Raw genomic sequence first — 20,790 nt, forward strand, 5'->3', positions numbered from 1 at the left:
CTTCTGGCGGCGGCGGCGGCCGTCATTCTTTAAAAAACAATTGCACAATTTTTTATTTTTTATTTTTTTAAAAAGGAAATATCCAACTTGTACTTTATGCTATGTGAAGAAGACAAGTGTGGATTTGATTACAATTAACACCCATTATTATAATTGCATGTTAATTTATGATTTTCTTGATTATTTCTAACTATTTCAAGTAGTGAATAGAGTTATTTATTTGTCCCGCTTAAATATCTATATCTATTTGAAAATTTTTAAATTAAAATTTTGATCATGTTAGGAACTTTTTTTAGGTCACATTTGTTTTTTTATTTAATAAAAAAAATCAAAAGATTTAGTTTTTCTATTATATTAAAAGAAATCTTATTATCGATAAATTTAATTTAATTATATTAATTGATATTATCCAATTATTTTTAATTAAATATTTTAATTTTTTCTATGAAGTCAAAAATCAAACATTACCGACTTATGTATTTGATAAAAAAAAATTATTTCAACTTTAATCCAATACAAAAATTTGACATAATATATTAAAATAATAAGTCATTTTGTGAATTGAATATCAAACAATGTGTCAACATTGGATAACGTGCTTGTACGATTCTTATTAAAAAATTTATAATTCAATAAGGATAATATCATGAAATATTAAGTATACAAATTAAAATTCATGTTTTCCAAAATTTAGTTAATGCAAGCAAATCCATTCAGATTTCTACTTATTTTATTGCAAAATAATTAATTACTTCAACAAAAACATTTAAATAATGTCGATACTGAGTCTTACATTTTCTATTTTAAAAAATAAAAAATATTATAATACGTTGAACAACTATTTTCAATAATAATTTTTTTATTCAAAGAACGTGTGCGTCATATACTTACATCTCTTTTTTTCATAATACATTTAGCAACTAAAAAACTATTTCTGTTTTCTATTATTAAAAATAGAAAATAATGTGTGTTTTACATAGTATTTTTTTTTAGTTGTTTTTACTTATTTTTTAAAGATTGTTTTAAAAAATAATTATATAAATATGTAAAATAATTAAAAATAAGATAATAGATATAAAAATTAATTTTAAAACACATTTAAAATATTAAAAATAGGTTAAAAGCGTTTCATGTTCTTAAAGAGATTTTTATTTTAAAAAACATTAAAAAATAGTTTTTAAAAATTGTTTTCATATATAAAAAGTATAAAATTAAGTTTATTTTTAAATTTTGAGTGAGTAATTTTTTATTAATTCCTTCACTTTTTAAAAATTACTGTCATTTTAAGGTAAATTTTAAAGAATCCTTATATTAATTTTTAGAAATTATTATTTAAAGACAAAAAATAACAAGTGTATCAAAATAAAATGTAAATAAATCAAACGAAAAATTACAATCCATTTCTATTTCTTTTTTTAATGTTAAAATTAATTGGAAACCGAATTTTTTTAGATATTAGCATTATAAAAAAACTTCTAAATATGGGCCTCCTATTTACAAATATAATTTCTATATAATTTATAATTTAGAAAAATAGAAAATCCACCTCTTCAAACGGCGTCGTATTGAAAATTACAAACCAGTAAATAATATCAAACCCGGGGGCAAAATAAGGAAAGAAGATGAATATAAATCCCTCGCCCAGTCTCTTTCGATCTCTCTTAACGTTGCCTTAACTCCTCTTCACTGCGTGCGGATCCGAGGAGTTTGGGGAAACCCTAATCCTAACCCTAGCCCTAATCCACCTCTTGCTCTTCGCTTTCAGGTGCTCACTACTTTACTTCTCTATTTGTTTATAGCTTAGCTACCAGATCTTACTCTCGTATTCTGCATGTTTATTTTTTACTTTTTCTCCACATCTCTTACTGATTTTTTTTATTTTTTTTAATATAAAATTTTCTGAATCTGTCTTGAATGGCGCCATATTTTCTGTGATTGAATGATTGGTTGCTATATTTATTGCTAATGTTCCGTTGATTAAAGTTTTGTAATGCCCAAATTTTTAGGGAGAAAATTGGTTCCTTTTATTCGCGGTATGCCGAAGGCCTCTGGAAAATTATGTTTGAATATGGTTGATATTTGCTTTATTTGAACGCTTATACCATATATTTATCAGTAGTTTTCCATACATTGAAGCTTTACTGTAGAATTTATATATTTATAAGGGTTAATTTCACTCATCTTTCCTGAGGTTTTGGTTTTGGTTAAATAGACCTAACACCCATTGGTTTGAAATTTCATTAGGTACATCCCCCATCCTTCTTATTTGTTGTTTTCACTAACCTCCCCTCTCACTCAAAATAAGAAAGGTTTTGGCGAAATTTTAAACCAATGGGGGCTAGATGTACTTGGCTAAAACCTTGAGAGGGGTGAGTGAAATCAACCCTATTTATGATGTTTAGGAATGCGGGGAAAGTCTCTGGAAAATTTTGTAATCTCTATTGAATTTGCTTACTATTTGCTTTATTGAATGCTTATGTCATGTTTATCATTAATATCCCAAAGAATTTAAATTTTTCCTAAGTTATTCCATATATATTGTGAAGCTAGTTGGTTTCTGATGTTTACCAATGTGGCAAAAGCGTTTGGATTATTTTACGTGGAAAATTTTAAGCATTATCAGTGGTTGGTTTGTAGGTTGTGATTGACTTGTGAGGAAACCCTAATGCTTATATTCGAGATTTTTTTTTTCAAAGTTATCGAGTAGGAATTTAATTGGTTGGCAATTGTATAATGCGAATTGGGATTTTTTTTATTTTATATTATTACATAAGATAGGAGGTGTAAGTATTTATTAAATTCTTAGTCCGTGGGTTTATATCAACTTATTAGGAATTTGTAGTTTACAAATTAGTTTCTAATGTTTACCAATAAGCCAACAGTGTCTGAATTGATGGAACACAATAAATGTTGAAAGTCATTAGTTTTTAGGTTAAGATTGACTTATGAGGAAACCCTTATGATTATATTTGAGATTTGATTTAATTATTTTCTTTTTTTAAAGTTAGTTGAGCAGGAATCTGATCCAATCTATGACGTGAATTAAGAATTTGTATATTGTTGTCACATTAGATAATATGTGTAAATATTTGTTAAATTATTACTTTATAGGTCAGTATCGACCTACGAGGAAGCTATGGTGATTTTTTTTTTTAAATTAAGATTTTTTTACATTATTGTTACATGAGACAATATGTGTAAGTATTTATTAAATTATTAGTTTATTATATTATGAGCAAACTATGTTGCTTATTTTTTAAGTCAATTTATTTTTCAGTTAGTCAAGTAGTAGTAGAATGAAAGGCATGGAAATTTATTATTGGTTTTCCTTTGGATTCAATAGTTTGTCATGGAGGTGGCTTGTTCTAGTCTTTAATCGAGTATATAATGTAAAAGCTTTGACATTTCTTTTCTAGTATTATTGTTAAAGATGACACATTTGTAAATATTTATCAATTACTAGTTTATAGTTTCATATAGACTTGTAAGGTTAACAATAATGCTTATTTTTTAAATTCAGCATATTTCTTTTTGTGTTTAGTAATTTGATTGTTTGTGTCATGTGACATGTTGACCTATCAGTTTTTCCTTTTGTGTGATAGTTTATTAAGGTTGTGGGTTGTTTTCGGTCTTTAAGATCCAAAATGTTTTATGAATACATACTTTCTATTGATAGTTATGAAAGAATGTATAATGAATGCACAAGAGTGTGTATGTGTCCTTTCATGAATTCATCACAAGTGTTCAGGAATAAATCAATTTTGTAATTAAATTTGGTGTTGTTTCTATTCATGGGTTGATTTCATTACCACTCTTCAAAATATGTTTATAACTCATGTGCTTGCTATAGTCATGGCTGGCTTGGCACCGGAAGGATCACAATTTGATGCTCGTCAATATGATAGCAAAATGAATGAGTTGTAAGTTTTGTTTTCTATCCCTTAATCAGATGGTTGTTGCTGTTGCATTAGCAGTAATTTTCCTTGTTTCTTTATGTTTTATTGACACAAGAACTTTTGTGGATGTGATGCTAACGCTGTAATGTTATTAATTGAATTTCATGTTATTTTTGAATAATTGATGGGAGCAGACTTGGGACTGATGGACAAGATTTCTTCACATCATATGATGAGGTCTATGAAAGTTTTGATGCAATGGGGTTGCAAGAGAATCTCCTGAGAGGCATTTATGCATACGGTAGTTTACCTTTAATACCTCTTTAAGTAGGAAATATGTCTGTTGTCTAGGATAGCTCTCTTGAGGACATTCCACTTGTCAGTTGATTCAAAATGGTAAATTTAAGCTTTAACCATGCTTATATATATATGGTTCAAAAGTTTGTGGTTCAGGAGTAGTAAAATTCTACATTTTGCTGCATCATAAATCACTGCCTGATTTTTATTGTTATTTATGTTTTGAGCCACCTTCATGGAAAAATGAAAAGCTGAAAGTTGGATCTAACTTTCTTGGTAGGTTTTGAGAAGCCCTCTGCAATTCAGCAAAGAGGTATTGTTCCCTTCATCAAGGGGCTTGATGTAATTCAGCAAGCACAGTCTGGAACTGGAAAAACAGCAACTTTCTGCTCTGGAATTTTGCAGCAGCTTGATTATGGCTTAGTTGAATGCCAGGCATTGGTCCTTGCACCCACTCGGGAACTTGCCCAACAAATTGAAAAGGTTATGCGAGCACTAGGTGATTATCTTGGTGTGAAGGTTCATGCTTGTGTTGGTGGGACCAGTGTCCGTGAAGACCAGCGCATTCTCTCAAGTGGGGTTCATGTCGTTGTGGGTACTCCTGGTAGGGTTTTTGACATGTTGCGCAGGCAATCACTTCGTCCTGATTACATTAAGATGTTTGTGTTAGATGAAGCAGATGAAATGCTTTCACGAGGTTTCAAGGATCAGGTCCTTCCTTTGCCTTTGCTCTGTATATCTTTTTGTTGTGCTGTTTGCTACTACTCTCTATAACTGTCAGTATGATGTTGTCAGATTTTTGTCTGGATATGGTATAGTGGCATATTTCTATGACGTATTTTTTTATTCAGTGTGATATAAAACTATGCAGGAAAGGGAACACATTTGTTTATTACAATTTGGGTTCTGGTCTTTAGTTGGATATATCTAAGTTTTAGGCAGACAAGCTTTTTGTATATTTTAGCTATGTGGTTGCAAGCATTTTGTTGTGGGTTTTCTGACTTTCATGTGCATTCTAATGCTGATTTCTTGTCTTGATACTGAAATTTCATTTGGCAGATCTATGATATTTTCCAGTTGCTGCCATCAAAGATTCAGGTTGGGGTGTTCTCTGCCACGATGCCACCTGAGGCCCTTGAGATCACAAGGAAATTCATGAATAAACCTGTGAGGATTCTGGTGAAACGTGATGAGCTCACCCTTGAGGGTATCAAACAGTTCTATGTCAATGTTGATAAAGAGGAATGGAAGCTTGAGACACTTTGTGATCTCTATGAGACGCTGGCGATCACCCAGAGCGTCATCTTTGTGAACACCCGGCGCAAGGTTGACTGGCTGACGGACAAGATGCGCAGCCGTGACCACACAGTCTCTGCCACCCACGGAGACATGGATCAAAACACAAGAGACATCATCATGCGTGAATTCCGATCTGGTTCCTCTCGTGTGCTCATCACTACTGATCTATTGGCCCGTGGTATTGATGTCCAGCAAGTCTCTCTTGTGATAAACTATGACCTCCCAACACAGCCAGAAAACTACCTCCATCGAATTGGGCGTAGTGGACGATTTGGGAGGAAGGGGGTGGCAATCAACTTTGTGACCAAGGATGATGAGAGGATGCTTTTTGATATCCAAAGGTTTTATAATGTGGTGGTTGAGGAGCTGCCATCAAATGTTGCTGATCTCCTGTGATGAAGTTTTTGCTCATGGAGGTAAATGACTTTTATTTGAAAAGTCATATTTATTATGTTCGTTCTCATAGGTCTGGCATCTTAATTTATCATGGAATGAACTTGCCGTACAATTGGGAGATACAGGTCCTGCGCATTTCACATCGGGACACATCCATTGCTCATTTTGGGTATATTGGCAATCCGTTGTTGCAACTTTTGTTGCCTGAGTTTTCTTTTGTATTTTAAGTTTTTTAAGTTTCCTTGAACAATTTGAGAAATTGGATCTAGTTTGGATTGGATTCATTTTGTTCTATTTTAGTTTTTTGTGTGTGGGAGGAGAAGCTCAATATGATTAGAAAATGGTTTTTTGAGTTTCAGGAGGCTGGACTTGCACCATTCTTGGTTCTTCACTTCAAACCTTTCTTTGAGCTACTTTATTCATTTATAAGCGACATAACAATTGTTTTCCCCCTTTCCTTTTCCTTTTTTGAAGTCTGAACTACAGATTCAATTTTCATTCTTATCAAACAGAACCTTAACCAGAGGCTTCTTGTTTCTCTATGGTGTGGAACATGAAGATTAGCCCACACCTCACTCTTTTCTTTTCTTTCTTTTTATTTTTTTCCCTGTTCTCCCAATATTGTTTTATAATTATCCTACCTGTGTGCTTTGTTTGGGAGGAATAAAGTTGCTCAACTTGTATTACAAATATTGTTATCCCATGCCATTTCGATTTTTTCTTATGTTTTAGAAAAATTATCTTATTGCTCGATCCAGAACTTAGATTGATCAATTCATAACATCATCCTTCCTTTTTGATGATATTTATCTAGCCACAAAACCAGTGAAAATTTTGAGGTTTATGCTTCTCTCCCAAAATTGTGTGTTTCTCCTGAATGCTCCCCATATAACTCTTTTTGTTTATAGCCACATATACCAAAAGCAAAAGGTTTAAAAAGCATCCATAAAAAAAAAATGCAAAAGGTTAAAAAAGGGGGGCAAAACATGGTGTGCATGCACTGTGGTGGTAGTCTCTCCGGGGTCCTCTGAACTCATCAATGTTGTCTGTTTCATCTATACACAACATTTTATGTTCAAATATACTGTGGAATAATGATATGTTATGATGATCTGCTATGATCAGGAGCTTTAATACTCACTTCTGCTGCATGTCCCTCCAAAAAAAAAAGTGTCCAGACTGGCCTTATCCTCAGTACAAATCGATGTGAAGTGCTGGGCAGACATGGAACCTCATGGCTCCTGTTAAGATAAGAAAAATGTTGTTGGTGTTTCCATGGCATGAGAAGTTGAACATCATATTGTCTAATGTGCATATACTTCACTTCCGCTGTTCCTTTCTTCCTTTGTGCTGAAATTCTGGCCTTTCTGCTTCTTGTTCAAAATCTGGAGTGTGTGACCATTGAAAATAGGAATGAAATGGAATGGATAATGGGATGATGGGGGTAGTGGACAATTTTTTGAAAATTACATAGGTTTCGGTCAGAAAATCGAGGCTAAATTTGGAGGACAATCTGAGCCGCCCATTTTGTTTGGCTTTTTGTCTTTTGAGCTATTTTTTCAACGTCCTTAAAAGATTTTGGTTGAATGGTCAATCGGTGCCCTCCCTCCAAAGTCCAGCCTTTTAGGTATTTTTTCATTTTCATTAAAAGGAAAGGATTGAGGGAAAAAAGGATTCAGTAGATAAGGTGGTTTTACACTTTTACTTAATTTGGTTGAATTGAAAATAGAAACTATAATCCTTGATTCAGTGTCAAGATAATAGAAGCAATTTTAATAGCATCATCCAGAGAGAGATTGTATCATTAAAAGAAATGAGAAACTTGATCAAGTAGATCATCATTTCTTCTCTTGAAAGAAGAAATTAATTGTGGGTTTAAGTCATAATCAGAGGATCAATGGTTTTTTTTCAGAAATAAGTAATGAGATTTCATTTGGAGCCATGGTCAATTTGATTTGAAACAGAGTCTCAATTGACAAATACTCTGTAAATGAAAATTTATCACACATTTAAAAAAAAAAATAGTGTACTGTTAGAATATATTATTAAATTTTTATACATAAATCCTTGGCTTAATGGGGTGTCAATGCAAGGATTGTAAGAAGATGCCAGCATATCATATGATTCCCAGGTAAGGACGCCATCTAGAATAAATTCCCAGAGGCCACTGCCCCAGTCAGACAAACCAACCCCACTGCTTCTCATTCTCCTCTGGACCCCACTTGCCTTCTTCCTCCTCGACTTTCTTGTTAAGATCAACACCCCAAAACAACCCTATTCAGTATCTCTGCAAAGAGGAAAATCCATGGGAGACTACAGATCCAAGCCATATGTTGATGACAGGAGGCAGATAGATTCCTACTATGACACATCCAGGCCCACTCCGTCAAACTTTCATGATAAGAGGTCTTACAGTGTTCCTTATGCCCCAACCTATATGGGTAATAACAAGGACTTAAAGTTGAAGAAAGGGAAGAGCCAAAGTGGGACTTCTTCAAAATCTTGGACTTTCAGCGACCCTGAGTTTCAGAGGAAGAAGAGGGTTGCTAGCTATAAGGCTTATTCTGTGGAAGGCAAGGTGAAGGGGTCTTTGAGGAATAGCTTCAGATGGCTTAAGGCTAGGTACCACCGGATAGTCTATGGGTGGTCATGATTATTATTATGATTAATTTTTTAAGAATTTTGCGTTTGTAAGTTCTGTGCCTCTGTTTTAATTATGTGTCATCTTAGAATTAAGGTTCCTGGATTGGGATCATTAATTCTCGATGTGGGTTGTCCACATACAACTGTTTTCATCCTAATATTTGGTTACGCAGTTTCTGGGTTCAACTCTTCCGATCAAAATATATGATTTTTTAACATTTTGAATGCCATATACATGCATCTAAATTGTGGGGTAGGTGGAGGGACCACTGAGGAAGAGTTTCAAGATGCTTTAGGGTTATAGATAAAGTAGTTTATGGATTGATTGTTTCTTGGGTATTGTTATTTCTCATATTTTGTTCTGTGAATTGTGTGGCAATCTCAAAACTTTGTAATAAATTCATGATACATCCATGTGGGCAGGTCATAAATAGCCTAATTCTTTTGGAATTGCAGGATTTCAATCCATTCATTTAGCATTCTAGATATCGACTTGATAAAGTTTGTCTTTTGAGGTTGCCTTGATAATGAACAGCAACCACTGTGTGCTCTTGATTCTTTTAATTAGACCGGATGTTTTGAACACCAAATCCTTTTTTATTGCGGGTTTATTGTGAAGCTTGGATCACACAGATTTCATATGTTTTAGCTTCTAATCTTTTATGCTAGTTTCATATAATGTGTATTATTGGGTTTGGAGACTTGAATTATTCAGGAATTAACCTTGCTATTTGTATCCATGGAGTTTTAGTTGAGTCTTTATGCTTTTGTTTTACTTATTTATTATGAGAGTGTTCGAATAATTCAGAAATTGTTCTCACAAGGATGCTGGTCGAGTAAAATGGCACCCAACATTTACATTGAAAAAATAAAATAAAATGCTAATAGGGGCTTCCTTGTTTGATATATTGTGATTCTATGTTGCATGTTTTGGTGGTTTGTGTGAATGTGAAGGGAATCATCTAAGGTCACAGCTGATTGACACGACCAATGAGCTTTTCCCCCAGTTAATCTTGCTTGATAATTTCCATCAACTTCCTTGGGTACTTTCCAGTCTGGAATTGTTCCCCTGTGAGCCTGTGACACACTAGTTGCAACTTCTAGGAAGATATTTGAAACATTCTTGTTTGTTTCTGATCTTCTGATACAGTCCCAATTCAATCTTGCTGAGGTTCCTCATGCCAAGTTTCCTTCAGTGTAAGTCTTTTTTTTCCCAAATCACAAGCTTGATGAAATGAAGCCCGACCGACGAAGAATAATAACCTTTCCATGTAAGAAGTAGTCTCATTATTTAGAGTTCTTGCAGGTCATCCAAGGATGATCCCTACATTGTTCTTTAACATAGATCCCAACCAGCCTCTCCACTTGTTCTCAATTAGATGTTGAAACACACTTTTTTTTTTCTTCTCAGAAGGGTCCATCTTTTAAGCATGGCTTTGTTCCCATATACTTTTCAAAATTCAGATGTAGTTTCTGGTTTAACAATAGGGATTTTGTAGCTGTTTAATCTTCGTCTGTTTTAAGTTTTGATTCATCTCGCGTTCCTTTTTTGGATGGTGATAATTAGGTTGATTGGAAGGAGAAAATTTTCCTTGCATTAGGGTGCATGGATCTTGATTTAGCACTTTGTATAAATATTTGAGAATTAGTTCTAAAAATAGGTTTTTTAGATGTTTTAAAATATAAAAAAACAACCTATTTTTAGAACAAATTCTCAAATATTTATAGGGACTATTTTGAGTAACAATTGAAAATATGAAGGATTGTGAGAACTTTTGCATTGTAATTAAGTATAGATTACATTAAAGGAGAACAACTCAGAGAAAATTGTTTTTTATATTTGAGTTATCAAATAGAATTTTGAGAACTGTTTTTTGAGAACATTCTGAAGCAAACTTGAAATAATCTCATTACTTCATTGGTAACGTGTGCAATGTCTTCAGATTGTCTTTGTAGTGTTGGAAGAGACTCTCATTCTTGTGGGTTTCCTCTGTTTTGTGCTTTACATTTCCTTTGTGGATCCGTTTGACAATTGGGTTGATAATGCCTTTGTTGTAAGCGCATTAGAGCTATTCTTGGTCAGCCAACTGCCATTTCTTCTGGAAATTATCATTTAAGATTTGCTTCCTTGTGCTGAACTCTTCATATCTATATATATATATGAACTTATTCCAAACATCTATGCCTTGCCTTGCTTCCATGGGTACAAATATCACTGAAAAATTCTCTTACCAAATACCAACTCTAATCCACCTGCATTTTAAAATTGTTTTTGGAACAAGAATATGGGGTGGGAAAGGGAATGGGTGGGAATGGTGGTGACTCGTTATGTTGCCATTCATAAGTAAAAGAAATATTTGGTTAAAAAGGATGAAATAACATAACGTTAACTTTTCTAGAATCTTTAATTAGATTCCATTGTAATGCTGTCATTCATAAGTAAAATTCATCATTTTCCATCATAAGAATGCAAAACATAATGTGATTAAGATTTTTCTGGAAACGATGATTTGTAAAGTTTCATTCATATGAAATTGCATGTCACTAATAACATAACGTTAATTCTTCTAGAATTTTTAATTAGACTTTCATTATATGTATAATAAAAATAGATAAAACATACAATATTAAATAATATAGCATAACCATCTAAATATCTTAAATGGTAATTTAAGAATATGCTTTAGAAACAAATATTTAATTTTTCTCGATATGAAATTTAAGGTTTTTGTGATTTCAACCTTCTATCTGAAAAAGATAATATCATAGATATAATCAAATTTGAATCATAGCAAATAAGAATTTCAATGATTTAATAATTCATTTGAGTGATGTAAATGTGAAATGTATATTTATTTTCATATGGGAAACAAGCTATAAAAATATCATTTTCCAAAATAATTATTATATAGTAATAATGAGAAATGATTTTACTTAATTTTTTTTTTATAGTTTTTGGCTATACAAATATTATAAAATTATTTATTTACTTTATAGATTTTGACCATATGTATACTATAATATAATTTATATAGCATTTGAAAAAATTTAAATAAATGAAATACAACTTTATATTATACCTTCCAACAACGGTTGATTCTAAATAAAGTTTAAAACTATTTTGTTGCAACCATAGCGCATGATTGTCAGAAAAATGCCCCCATAATCCTGCCAAGTCATCATCCAAACTCTCAAATCAAGCCCTTCATCTTGCCAGCTCAGCAACAGTAGCACATGATTAACATAAGAATCTTGCCTAGTTGGCATCAAGCCCTCAAACCACACACCCTTGATCTTGCCAACTTAGCAATAGTAGCACATGAGTAACATAACAATCTTGCCAAGTCAGCACCTAAACCCTCAAATCCCATCCTTGACTTTGCCAACTCAGTAATAGGAGTAAATGGTTATTGTCAGCCCCTTAAAGCCTCGACTTAATCATGGAGGAATAGGCCTCATGGGGTAGGCCTTGCACCCATGAGAGCCTAGGATGAAAGCAGGGAAATCCTGGAGGTTTGGTGGTTCAAACTCCAGGAGCCATGTGAAGAGGTCGCAGGCGAGCCAGACGCACGCCGCGCGCACACCATGGGTGAGCCAGACGCGCACAGCGGGCGGGCCAAATGCGCACCGCGGGCGAGCCAGACGCGCACCACGCGCGCACCACGGGCGAGCTAGATGCGCATCGCGAGCGGGCCAGACGCGTATCGCGCGCACACTGTGGGCAAGCCAAACATGCACCGCGTGCGCACCAAACGGGGATCGCGCGCGCACCTGACTTAGGTGGTGCAGATGAAGGTTGAGGGACTTGGAATTTTAATTTATAATTAAAATTATTATTCTATTATGCCTCCTTAGACATATTGATGTCTCCTCAAGAAACAATGAAAACGACCCGTATTGCTCTTTAAGGGGGGGTAGGTGACTCAAAGGAGGAAGCCACCAAGAGAAGCCTTGACCGCACCAAGGGGGCACCATGGCACGACCTTGGGCGTGCCTAAGACACACGACACGACTCGAGTTCACACACATGGGCTCCACGACATGTGTGGTGTGCACCCATGGCCGCAACGGCATGGTGCGGCCTACCCCCTCCCTGCGCAGGCACAAGGGCGCCTAAGCCTTGTGTGGTGAGCCAGCTGATGAAACCATGGGCGCAATGCCATGGTCTGATGGTTCCAATAGCTGACTCTCACCAAGTTGCCTACGCACAGCGCAGGGGCGCTATGCCTATGTACCAAGAAGGATTGGCCATGGGCGCAATGCCATGGCTCGTTGCTGGTAAGTTGGGAAGCAAGCAACAAGCCCAAGCCATGGACACCTAGACATGGCACGGGCTCACGCATCAGTGTGGGGAAGGCGCACTGATGCACCAGATGCTTGGTCAGATGGTTGGGGCACGCTGCTTGACTCAGAGGGCCTTGATCAAAGACGTGCTGATGGGCACCCGGTCACAAGATGCACCTTACAGGGGAGGGGTCGGCTTGTTAGGGGGACTCACTAGCAACTTGGCGAGCAAGACCTGAGGAGATGGCAGTGCAACTAGCTAGTGGCAGCTAGCTCAGTGACCAAGTCAAGCCGTCATTTGACCTGCAGTTGGCTGAGGGATGATGGCTGGTGCAAGTGAGTGGCAGGAGCAGACCACTATCTGGGTGGTGGGTGGTTATGCAGGGCAATTGACGGCGGTTCTGGCCAATTGCATAACCGCCTAGTTGGCTCCAAGATTTGAATTAGGAAATTCAAATTTGTAACTGCAGCTTGAGTCTTTTAAAAGGGCTCCTACAGCCTTGAAACAGAGAGAGAGAGTTTGGGGAAAGGGTTCCTTCTCGTATGCCTTGGGTGAGAGCATTGTACTCTGGTTCAGGAAGCAATTTTGTCTTGTAAGAGTGATTAATACAAGTTGGGAAAGGATTCCCGTAACCTCGTGTATCCCTGTTGCTTTGTTAATTCTATGTTCTACTCTGTTCTTCTAAACGTTGGAAAGGGAAGGTTGGCTAAGGAAAGGTCCTTAGCACTGCACACTTGTGAAAAATTAAGTATGATAATCAGGGGTGTGACAGTTATCATAGTAATCTTGTCAAATCAGTATCTGAACCCTCAAATCCCGCCCTTGATCTTGCCAACTCAGCATCCAAACTCACAATTCACACCAGTGATGTTGCCAATTAAATAACAATAGCACATGATTATCATAATAATCTTGCCACATCAGCATTTAAGCCCCTCAAATCACACCGTTCATCTTGCCAACTCATCATGTAAACCCATATCACGACTCGATCTTGCCAACTCAGGGTCATTTCCCTATGAAATCTAACAACGTCCCACACCCAATATCCTCATGCCATCTGTATCAATGACATCACATTCTTCCCTATTGCCACACCCACTTTTTCTATTACCACTCCCAAACAACTCTGCCACTAGCAAAACGACAAAAGCACAAAAATTGTAGCAAGGGAAATCAAAACCTCCGCGAAACGTCATTTTATATACAGAGATACAACAAATTCTAGAGAGAAAGGTGGGATTCTAGAGAGAGAAAGGCAGGGAGCGATGTGGGAATCGATCTGCCTAACGTTAGCTGCCACCGCTGGCAACAATATCGGCAAAGTCCTTCAGAAAAAGGGCACCGTGATTCTTCCACCGCTCTCCTTCAAGCTCAAGGCATGTTTTTCTTCTCATGTCTCGTGTGATGTTGTTGTCTTTGTTGTTTGGTTGCCCAGAAAGACAAAGAAAATTATAGAAAGTTGGGATCTTTTGTATCTATGTTGTTGTTATTCCCTTTTTTTTTTCTTTTGTGGGTTGTTTTGGTTTATGACAATACGAAGAATGTGACTGAATTAAGCGGAATAGGTGTTTTTTCTTTCTGGGTCTGAAAGAATGAGGATTTTGAGGTTGAAGGTTGTGACTTTTTCCCACGTTTTCTTGGCAACCAAATGGTGCTGCTTGACTGGGATCTCAGAAATGAAAAACTTGTTATTCAGAATTGTGACTTTTTTCCGGTACTTTCTCCGCAACCAAACTAGGGATTAGTGTGAAGATTTGACAAAATTGGATCAAAGTTTTATATTTATTGATTTTGAGTGAAAATTATATGGAGTCGAAGCCTCAAATTAACAGTTTGGTTCATTCATATTCCTGATAGATTTGGATTGAAGTCAATTCCATAGACCCAAATCCAGAAGAGCAGTTTCATAGGAAAGACGGTGTTTATGAATGCCGTGGAATTGGGATTCCAAATCATGTTCATTCTGCACCTTTTCTTGCCTCTATGCTATTCCTATCTAACTTGAGTTTCTTTGTTTGTGGTTACAGGTGATTAGAGCTTATGCTTTCAATAAAACTTGGATTGTAGGTTTTTTGATGGATATAATTGGAGCTCTATTGATGTTAAAAGCTTTGTCTCAAGCCCCTGTAAGTGAATTGGTGGCAAGTGATATTGTTATTTTCTTTACATGACATTTGCTTTTATGGCCTATGACATCTACATTCCTATAAATTCTTTTTCCTGTCAGTTGAAAAACACTACCATTGCTGAAATTTGGGGTTATGACATATTTGTTTTGCTACCCTATGAAGCTGTTTCCTCCAAAATATGCGGAGGAATTGCTCTGTGTGGGCATTTGGGCCAGTGGCCTTAATCTCTCTCTGATTTTTTCATATAATAATAAAGAATACTTTGCCATTTCATGGGAACAAATTTATTGGAAAGATAGAAAATATTACTTCTGAATCCATCCATACGCCATTGCTACAATTTTGGGTTAGGAGTGAGAAAACAATACTATTTAAATTTTGAAAGTGTATGATTTATGATATACATATATGTCTTGTTATTTTATGAGGCGGTAGCCTCCAAAATCCCTGAATGAATATGCCTGAATTTGCATTTGTGCCGGTGACCTTAATGTCTCTCTCTGATGATGAATATTCATATCATGATAAAGGACACATACATTTCATGGGAAAAAGTTTATTGGAAAAATAGAAAGTATTAATTCTGAATTTATCTGTATTGTTGTTTTCCATGGTAAGTCCACCTTGTTAATCTTGAACATGAATTTTCAGGTATCTGTAATCCAACCTGTTTCTGGCTCTGGTCTTGCTATTCTTTCTATCTTTTCCCATTTTTATCTAAAGGAGATCATGAATCCTATTGACTGGATGGGGATTGCTATGGCAGGGATTGGCACCATAGGTAATGTAAGTTCTTGACAATTCTCTTTGTCGAATATTGCAATTGCAATGATCTTGTAGGTATTTATATATCACAATCCTGACATTGTCATGATTATTTATAAGTAAAAAGTGATGAGTGAATAAGCAATGAAGTTCTACTTTGAATACTTTCTTGCTTATTTACACACAAGTGAAAACTAGGATTTCTTATGGACTACATCTTTGAAACAATTTACTCGAGGATACAGAAAAGAACACAATTTTTATTGCTGTGGAAAAGTAATGGCTTCTTGAATCTATGCAAGCTTTGGGTCAAGCCCCTACAACCAAAATAGGAAATAGTCATCTTGTGGAAGAAGAAAATTGCAAGGCAGCTGCAAATTAATTGGGCAGAAAACTCTTCCAATGGACAGAAAATTGTGGGTAACTACATAGAAATCAAGTAATGTAACTACATAAAAATTGCAAGCGAGTGGTCTTCCCAAGCCAACATGTAAGATTGTCTCCTCTTTAGATGGAGTTGCTTAACTATTAAAATTAAATTATGAGATGAATTATCAGAACTGTTGTCTTGGTTTCATAAATTCTTTTTTCTATCTTGCTCCCTGTAGAGCAATATCTTCATTAGATCTTTAGCAATTGTGTAGTTTCTTATTGCCTTTACCCATGCCATTTTTGTCAACCACCTGCCCTTTGCCTCCATATACATGAATCAGATTACTCCTCTGTATGGGTGCATTTATAGTCTTTGTTTTACGTTGTTGAACCATCTTCAACAGCTTTCACTTGTCTTTTTATCTATTGGTTTCCCCTCTACTTTCTTCTGAATCCTCTTTTATTCTTTCTTTCTTTTTGTTGACATTTTCCATCTTAACATCTTCATTTTAGTTACTTGTTTTTTAAACATGTTTCTTAACTGCATAACATCCTTAAAACATCACTAATCTTTTTGATAGGGTAAAACATAACCAATATTGTTGTTTCCCTTTTTCTATATATTTGCTTTGCAGGAGTTGGAACTGGAGGGGAGGAGCAAAAGGCTTATTTGATATCAATTTTCCACTTGCCTTGGCTAGCATTCAGTGTTGCCATCTTGTTTGTAGGTATCTTATCCCATTACTATGGTTCCATGGTCAGTAATAATTTCAAGGCATCTATTATGTGAAAATTCTATCCATGTCACAAATGATCAACAGCAAGTACTAAATTATAAGGCAGGAGAAATCCCCTTGCTAGACAAATAATTATGGATTTATGATAAAAGGCAATGTAAACTGTGGACCTGGCACAGCTGCCAAGTTGTGGGTGCCTGTAGGTGTCTGTTATATAACCCTCCTAAACGAAAAGTCAAGCCATTGAAACATGACTACATTAAAATATTAAATTACATATCTAATCCAAAAGTATGATAAAATGAGCGCTAAAAACCATAGGAAAATTTAGAAATTAAAGTGGTGAAATTGTAGGATATGGGTCCCTTACCATGGCACCTTCTTGATTTACATAATGGTAACAAATTTGTTGATACAGGCTTGGAATTTCATTAGCATATTCGAAGGTGTTGTTCCAATTGTCAAATTATTGGACATGGTTGGGAACTTCTTGTTGAAGTATGGCAAAGAAAAATGAAAAAGTAAACAATGCTTCTTAGCATGCTGGCTTGGAATCTCATTAGCATATCACATATTTTGAGCTTTGAAAATAATGACCACCAATATATGTCTTGTCCTCTACTTTTATGATATGATTATATTGAATTTCATTCATACTGTACTTTATCCTTCTCACAGTTAGAGGGGCTATATCAAAGAGGATGCAATTTCTTCTTCATTTATTGAATTTATACAATTGCATATAGTGATCTTAAGCCTTATAAAATCCTTGGGAATTTAGGTACTTCTTAATGGATGGCTTCGTATCTACAGGCGTCAACGAAAAGTACAGGAGATGGTAAATTATAATTCATTGATCCTGGCACCTTTCATTTTTGTTCTTATTGGTGGTTTTTGTTTATTTTTTTTTCATTTTTTTTTTAAATTGAAGTTCTATGTTTTCTTATACTATATTTTTGGAGGTTTTGAACTGTGAAGTGCCACGTATTTTGTTTGTTTTCTAACTTTGACATTACTTTGTTTTGTAGATGCAATCTGAAGTTGTTGAGGAAATCATATACGGCTTGGAATCTGGCATTTTGTTTGGGTACTATTCCTGCCTAGACTCTTTGTAATTGGATGTCTATTATCTGCTTGGATTTTCCTTGATAGGCAGAGAAAATTTATTAAAAAAGCACCAAACAAAAGAAGGGTGGACAACCCATGTACATGGGGGGCTATAAAAGGGGTGCCAAAAGGTGGGAAAAACAACACCTGCAAGGCCCAAAACACTGAGTCGTCCCCATGTGGTCTATGAAATCATACAAGGATAAGGGGCTAGTACCTATGAACTGGTCACACCATGGGAACATGGTTGAAACAAGAAAGGCTTCGAGGGATTGAGCCCAATACTCCACCCTTTCAAAAAGTTACGTGATTACATTCTTGCCAAATAGTCCAAAAAAGGCATAACGGTGGTTCTCCAAGCTTTTGCTCTCTTAAAAATTACATGATTACATCCCTGCCAAATAGTCCAAAAGGCATACCAGGTGGTTCTCCAAACTTTTGCTCTCTTTTTCCCCATCAATCTTCTATGCCAAGTCAGATTTCATTTTTATTTTTTGGCTAAGGATGTAGGTCGGTTCAACAAAATGTTAATAAACTATGTTTCTTTTGTCTAGTTACTGGTGTCAAAATCTGACATGGTACATGGTGTCTGGTCTGGCAAGTTCAAAAAATTGTGGTTTGCACACATGTGAAAATATTAACGTGGCAGAACATTTGACAACTTCACATCTATGATGATACATTGTGTGATCAGAATGTAGTTAGAACTTAATTAATGGTGTGCAAAAGTGAACAATCAAAAAGCTATTAAAATCTTTCGATACATTTACTAAACTTGTGGATTACTGTTTTTCTCAGTTTTTAGTCTGCAACTTTTTCCTTAAAAAATGATAATAAAAATCACGTTGCAGGATGGCTTCCGTCATATCAAAGATGGGATTTGTATTCTTGGAGCAAGGCTTTTCCAAGATTCTGGTTCCCATATGCATTTCGATCAGCATATGCTGTAGTGCCACAGGATTTATTTACCAGGTATTTTGAACAATTGACATGGTTTGCAGTTACATTGCATCTGAGTAACAGCCCCCATCCTACCACAGTTCTTTTATTTTTGCCATGCTGGAAACTTCAATGATATGAAACTTGGACTGTCTACATGCAAATAGTCATATTGCATTTCAAATTCTTTGAACTCTGTTGGCCTATTGTATGTGTTAAATTCCAATACCCTATGTCTGTCTTCTTCTTCACTTGGGGCTGCATCAACTGCTTACCTTTTCCTTTGGCCGTCTTGTCTATAAAAAGAGGCACATATTGAACAATCACAACAATGTTATTCTTTGTAAACAGACGAGAGGCTTGAAGGATGGGAGGGCAATTGTAGTGTCCACATGTGCTGCTGTGGCATCAATCTTGACTGGTGTACTTGCTGGGATGCTTGCTCTGGGAGAACAACTTCCTTCAGCTCCAGATGCTCGTCTTTCGCTTTTATTTGGATGGTAACTTAATAGTGAACTCACCTATATTGCTGTCATTTCCAAAATATCTTAAGAGTCTAAGCCTCAGGCTACAGCACATGGAACATGGTGCATGTTAAATGGCGAAGGCACCTACTTAAAACTGATCCTAAATTTCTCGTCTACTCGTTTAGGCATTGTAGGAACTGGCAACGCTGCATCTAGAAAGGATTAGATGAAATTGCTTATAAGGGATCAAATACTCAAAACTCCAGATTTTTCATGCTTGTGTAGAACTTTTATTTACTTTAAAAGCCTCATATTGCAGGCTGCTTATCATTATAGGAGTGATCCTACTAGTAAGTTCGACATGGCTAGTAAGACACCTTCCACGACCATTACGACATTATGTTCAAAGTGGTGTTGAGAGGAATTTTGGCGTCAAGCAATCTGGATCACGTTCTGGAACACGTGTTAGGGATTCAAGTCCAAGTGCAGTTATCCAGGCAAGCACATTGCATCATTTGATAACGTCTCCTGCTAAAGCGAAGGCTTGAACTGAAACTATTGAGAAGAGTGTTGCATTTGCTTAGACATTGAGTCCTGATTGCATGTATATCGTGACGGCTAGCTGGTCTTGTTGATGATGGTGGTGTGTACAGTAGTGCACCTGCTTACAGGTTGATCGAAGGGCATGAAGTTTTTGAGATCATTCCTTCAATGATACATTTTTTACACCCTGGATTGCAGTATCTCTATGTTCCAAGTGTGTTATTGGCACTTTCATTCCATTCTATAATTTTTCCCACTTAAATTTGTTATGGAACCTTTCATGAAAGTTTTTGCATGTTATACCTAGACCCAGTTGATTTGTTTCACTTAATGCCATTCAGGCTGAATGGGTCGGTTATTATACTTAGAATAAATATTCTTTATTTTGTAAGAAATTACAGTTCATACCATTATACATATACATCATACATATACAACGGTCAGAGAGTTCAATGATTCTATAGACTAAACATTCGTCAAAGAATGGACTAGGATTATGGGCTGCCAAAATTCTTTCTGATAGTGATTATAAGCCATTCTTCTTTCAGTTGTCCCTGGTCCCTACCAAGTGTTCATTGAACCACAAGTTCTTGGATGAATTGTACACTCAACATTCATCTTATACAGTAAAAGGAACAGATCTTCATCTTTATTGTTCCCAATATTGTACAGCATAAATTAATGCCGAGCAGCAAAGTTCCTCTTATGGGAGCTATGGCAAAAACTTTCACTCCTGCAATCATTCTCATCAGTTTGGAATCTTTTTGTTTCCCCTTTTACTAGTTTCAACTTTCAACTTTGATTGCTGTTATACTCGGTTCTTTTTTTGCCTTTTTCTTTTCTCTTAGTCAGAGATATTTCCAAACTAATACCAAGCAAAATGGTAGTCAGTGATAAGGACAACAATGACAG

General features: G+C 35.6%; 3 protein-coding genes across 4 annotated transcripts; all 3 read left to right on the top strand.

Annotated features, from left to right (window-relative positions):
- The first annotated feature begins 1,616 nt into the window (after positions 1–1,616).
- On the top strand, positions 1,617–6,246 carry LOC100249159 (eukaryotic initiation factor 4A-11). Its single transcript, XM_002278083.5, has 5 exons — positions 1,617–1,765; positions 3,851–3,920; positions 4,091–4,197; positions 4,474–4,904; positions 5,253–6,246. Exons 2-5 carry the CDS (start codon positions 3,853–3,855, stop codon positions 5,886–5,888), a joined length of 1,242 nt encoding a protein of 413 aa, XP_002278119.1. The 5' UTR covers positions 1,617–1,765; positions 3,851–3,852; the 3' UTR covers positions 5,889–6,246.
- A 1,716-nt stretch (positions 6,247–7,962) lies between these two features.
- Positions 7,963–8,717, top strand: LOC104878982 (uncharacterized). The gene has a single exon (XM_010650035.3). The coding sequence runs from the start codon at positions 8,194–8,196 to the stop codon at positions 8,539–8,541; it is 348 nt and encodes a 115-aa protein (XP_010648337.1). The 5' UTR covers positions 7,963–8,193; the 3' UTR covers positions 8,542–8,717.
- A 5,275-nt stretch (positions 8,718–13,992) lies between these two features.
- LOC100243991 (probable magnesium transporter NIPA9) lies at positions 13,993–20,273 on the top strand. 2 transcript variants are annotated; one of them, XM_002278206.4, is made up of 9 exons: positions 13,993–14,195; positions 14,847–14,945; positions 15,600–15,729; positions 16,721–16,809; positions 17,604–17,660; positions 17,851–17,909; positions 18,781–18,901; positions 19,220–19,368; positions 19,655–20,273. In XM_002278206.4, the coding sequence occupies exons 1-9, from the start codon at positions 14,085–14,087 to the stop codon at positions 19,881–19,883; spliced, it is 1,044 nt and encodes a 347-aa protein (XP_002278242.1). In that variant the 5' UTR covers positions 13,993–14,084; the 3' UTR covers positions 19,884–20,273. The 2 variants fall into 2 exon arrangements, with proteins under 2 accessions (XP_002278242.1, XP_059592122.1); XM_059736139.1 differs by lacking the exon at positions 14,847–14,945 and having other exon boundaries at positions 14,005–14,195.
- Positions 20,274–20,790: the final 517 nt, after the last annotated feature.

This window comes from Vitis vinifera, chromosome 4 (genome assembly GCF_030704535.1).
Source record: "Vitis vinifera cultivar Pinot Noir 40024 chromosome 4, ASM3070453v1".
NCBI lineage: Eukaryota > Viridiplantae > Streptophyta > Magnoliopsida > Vitales > Vitaceae > Vitis > Vitis vinifera.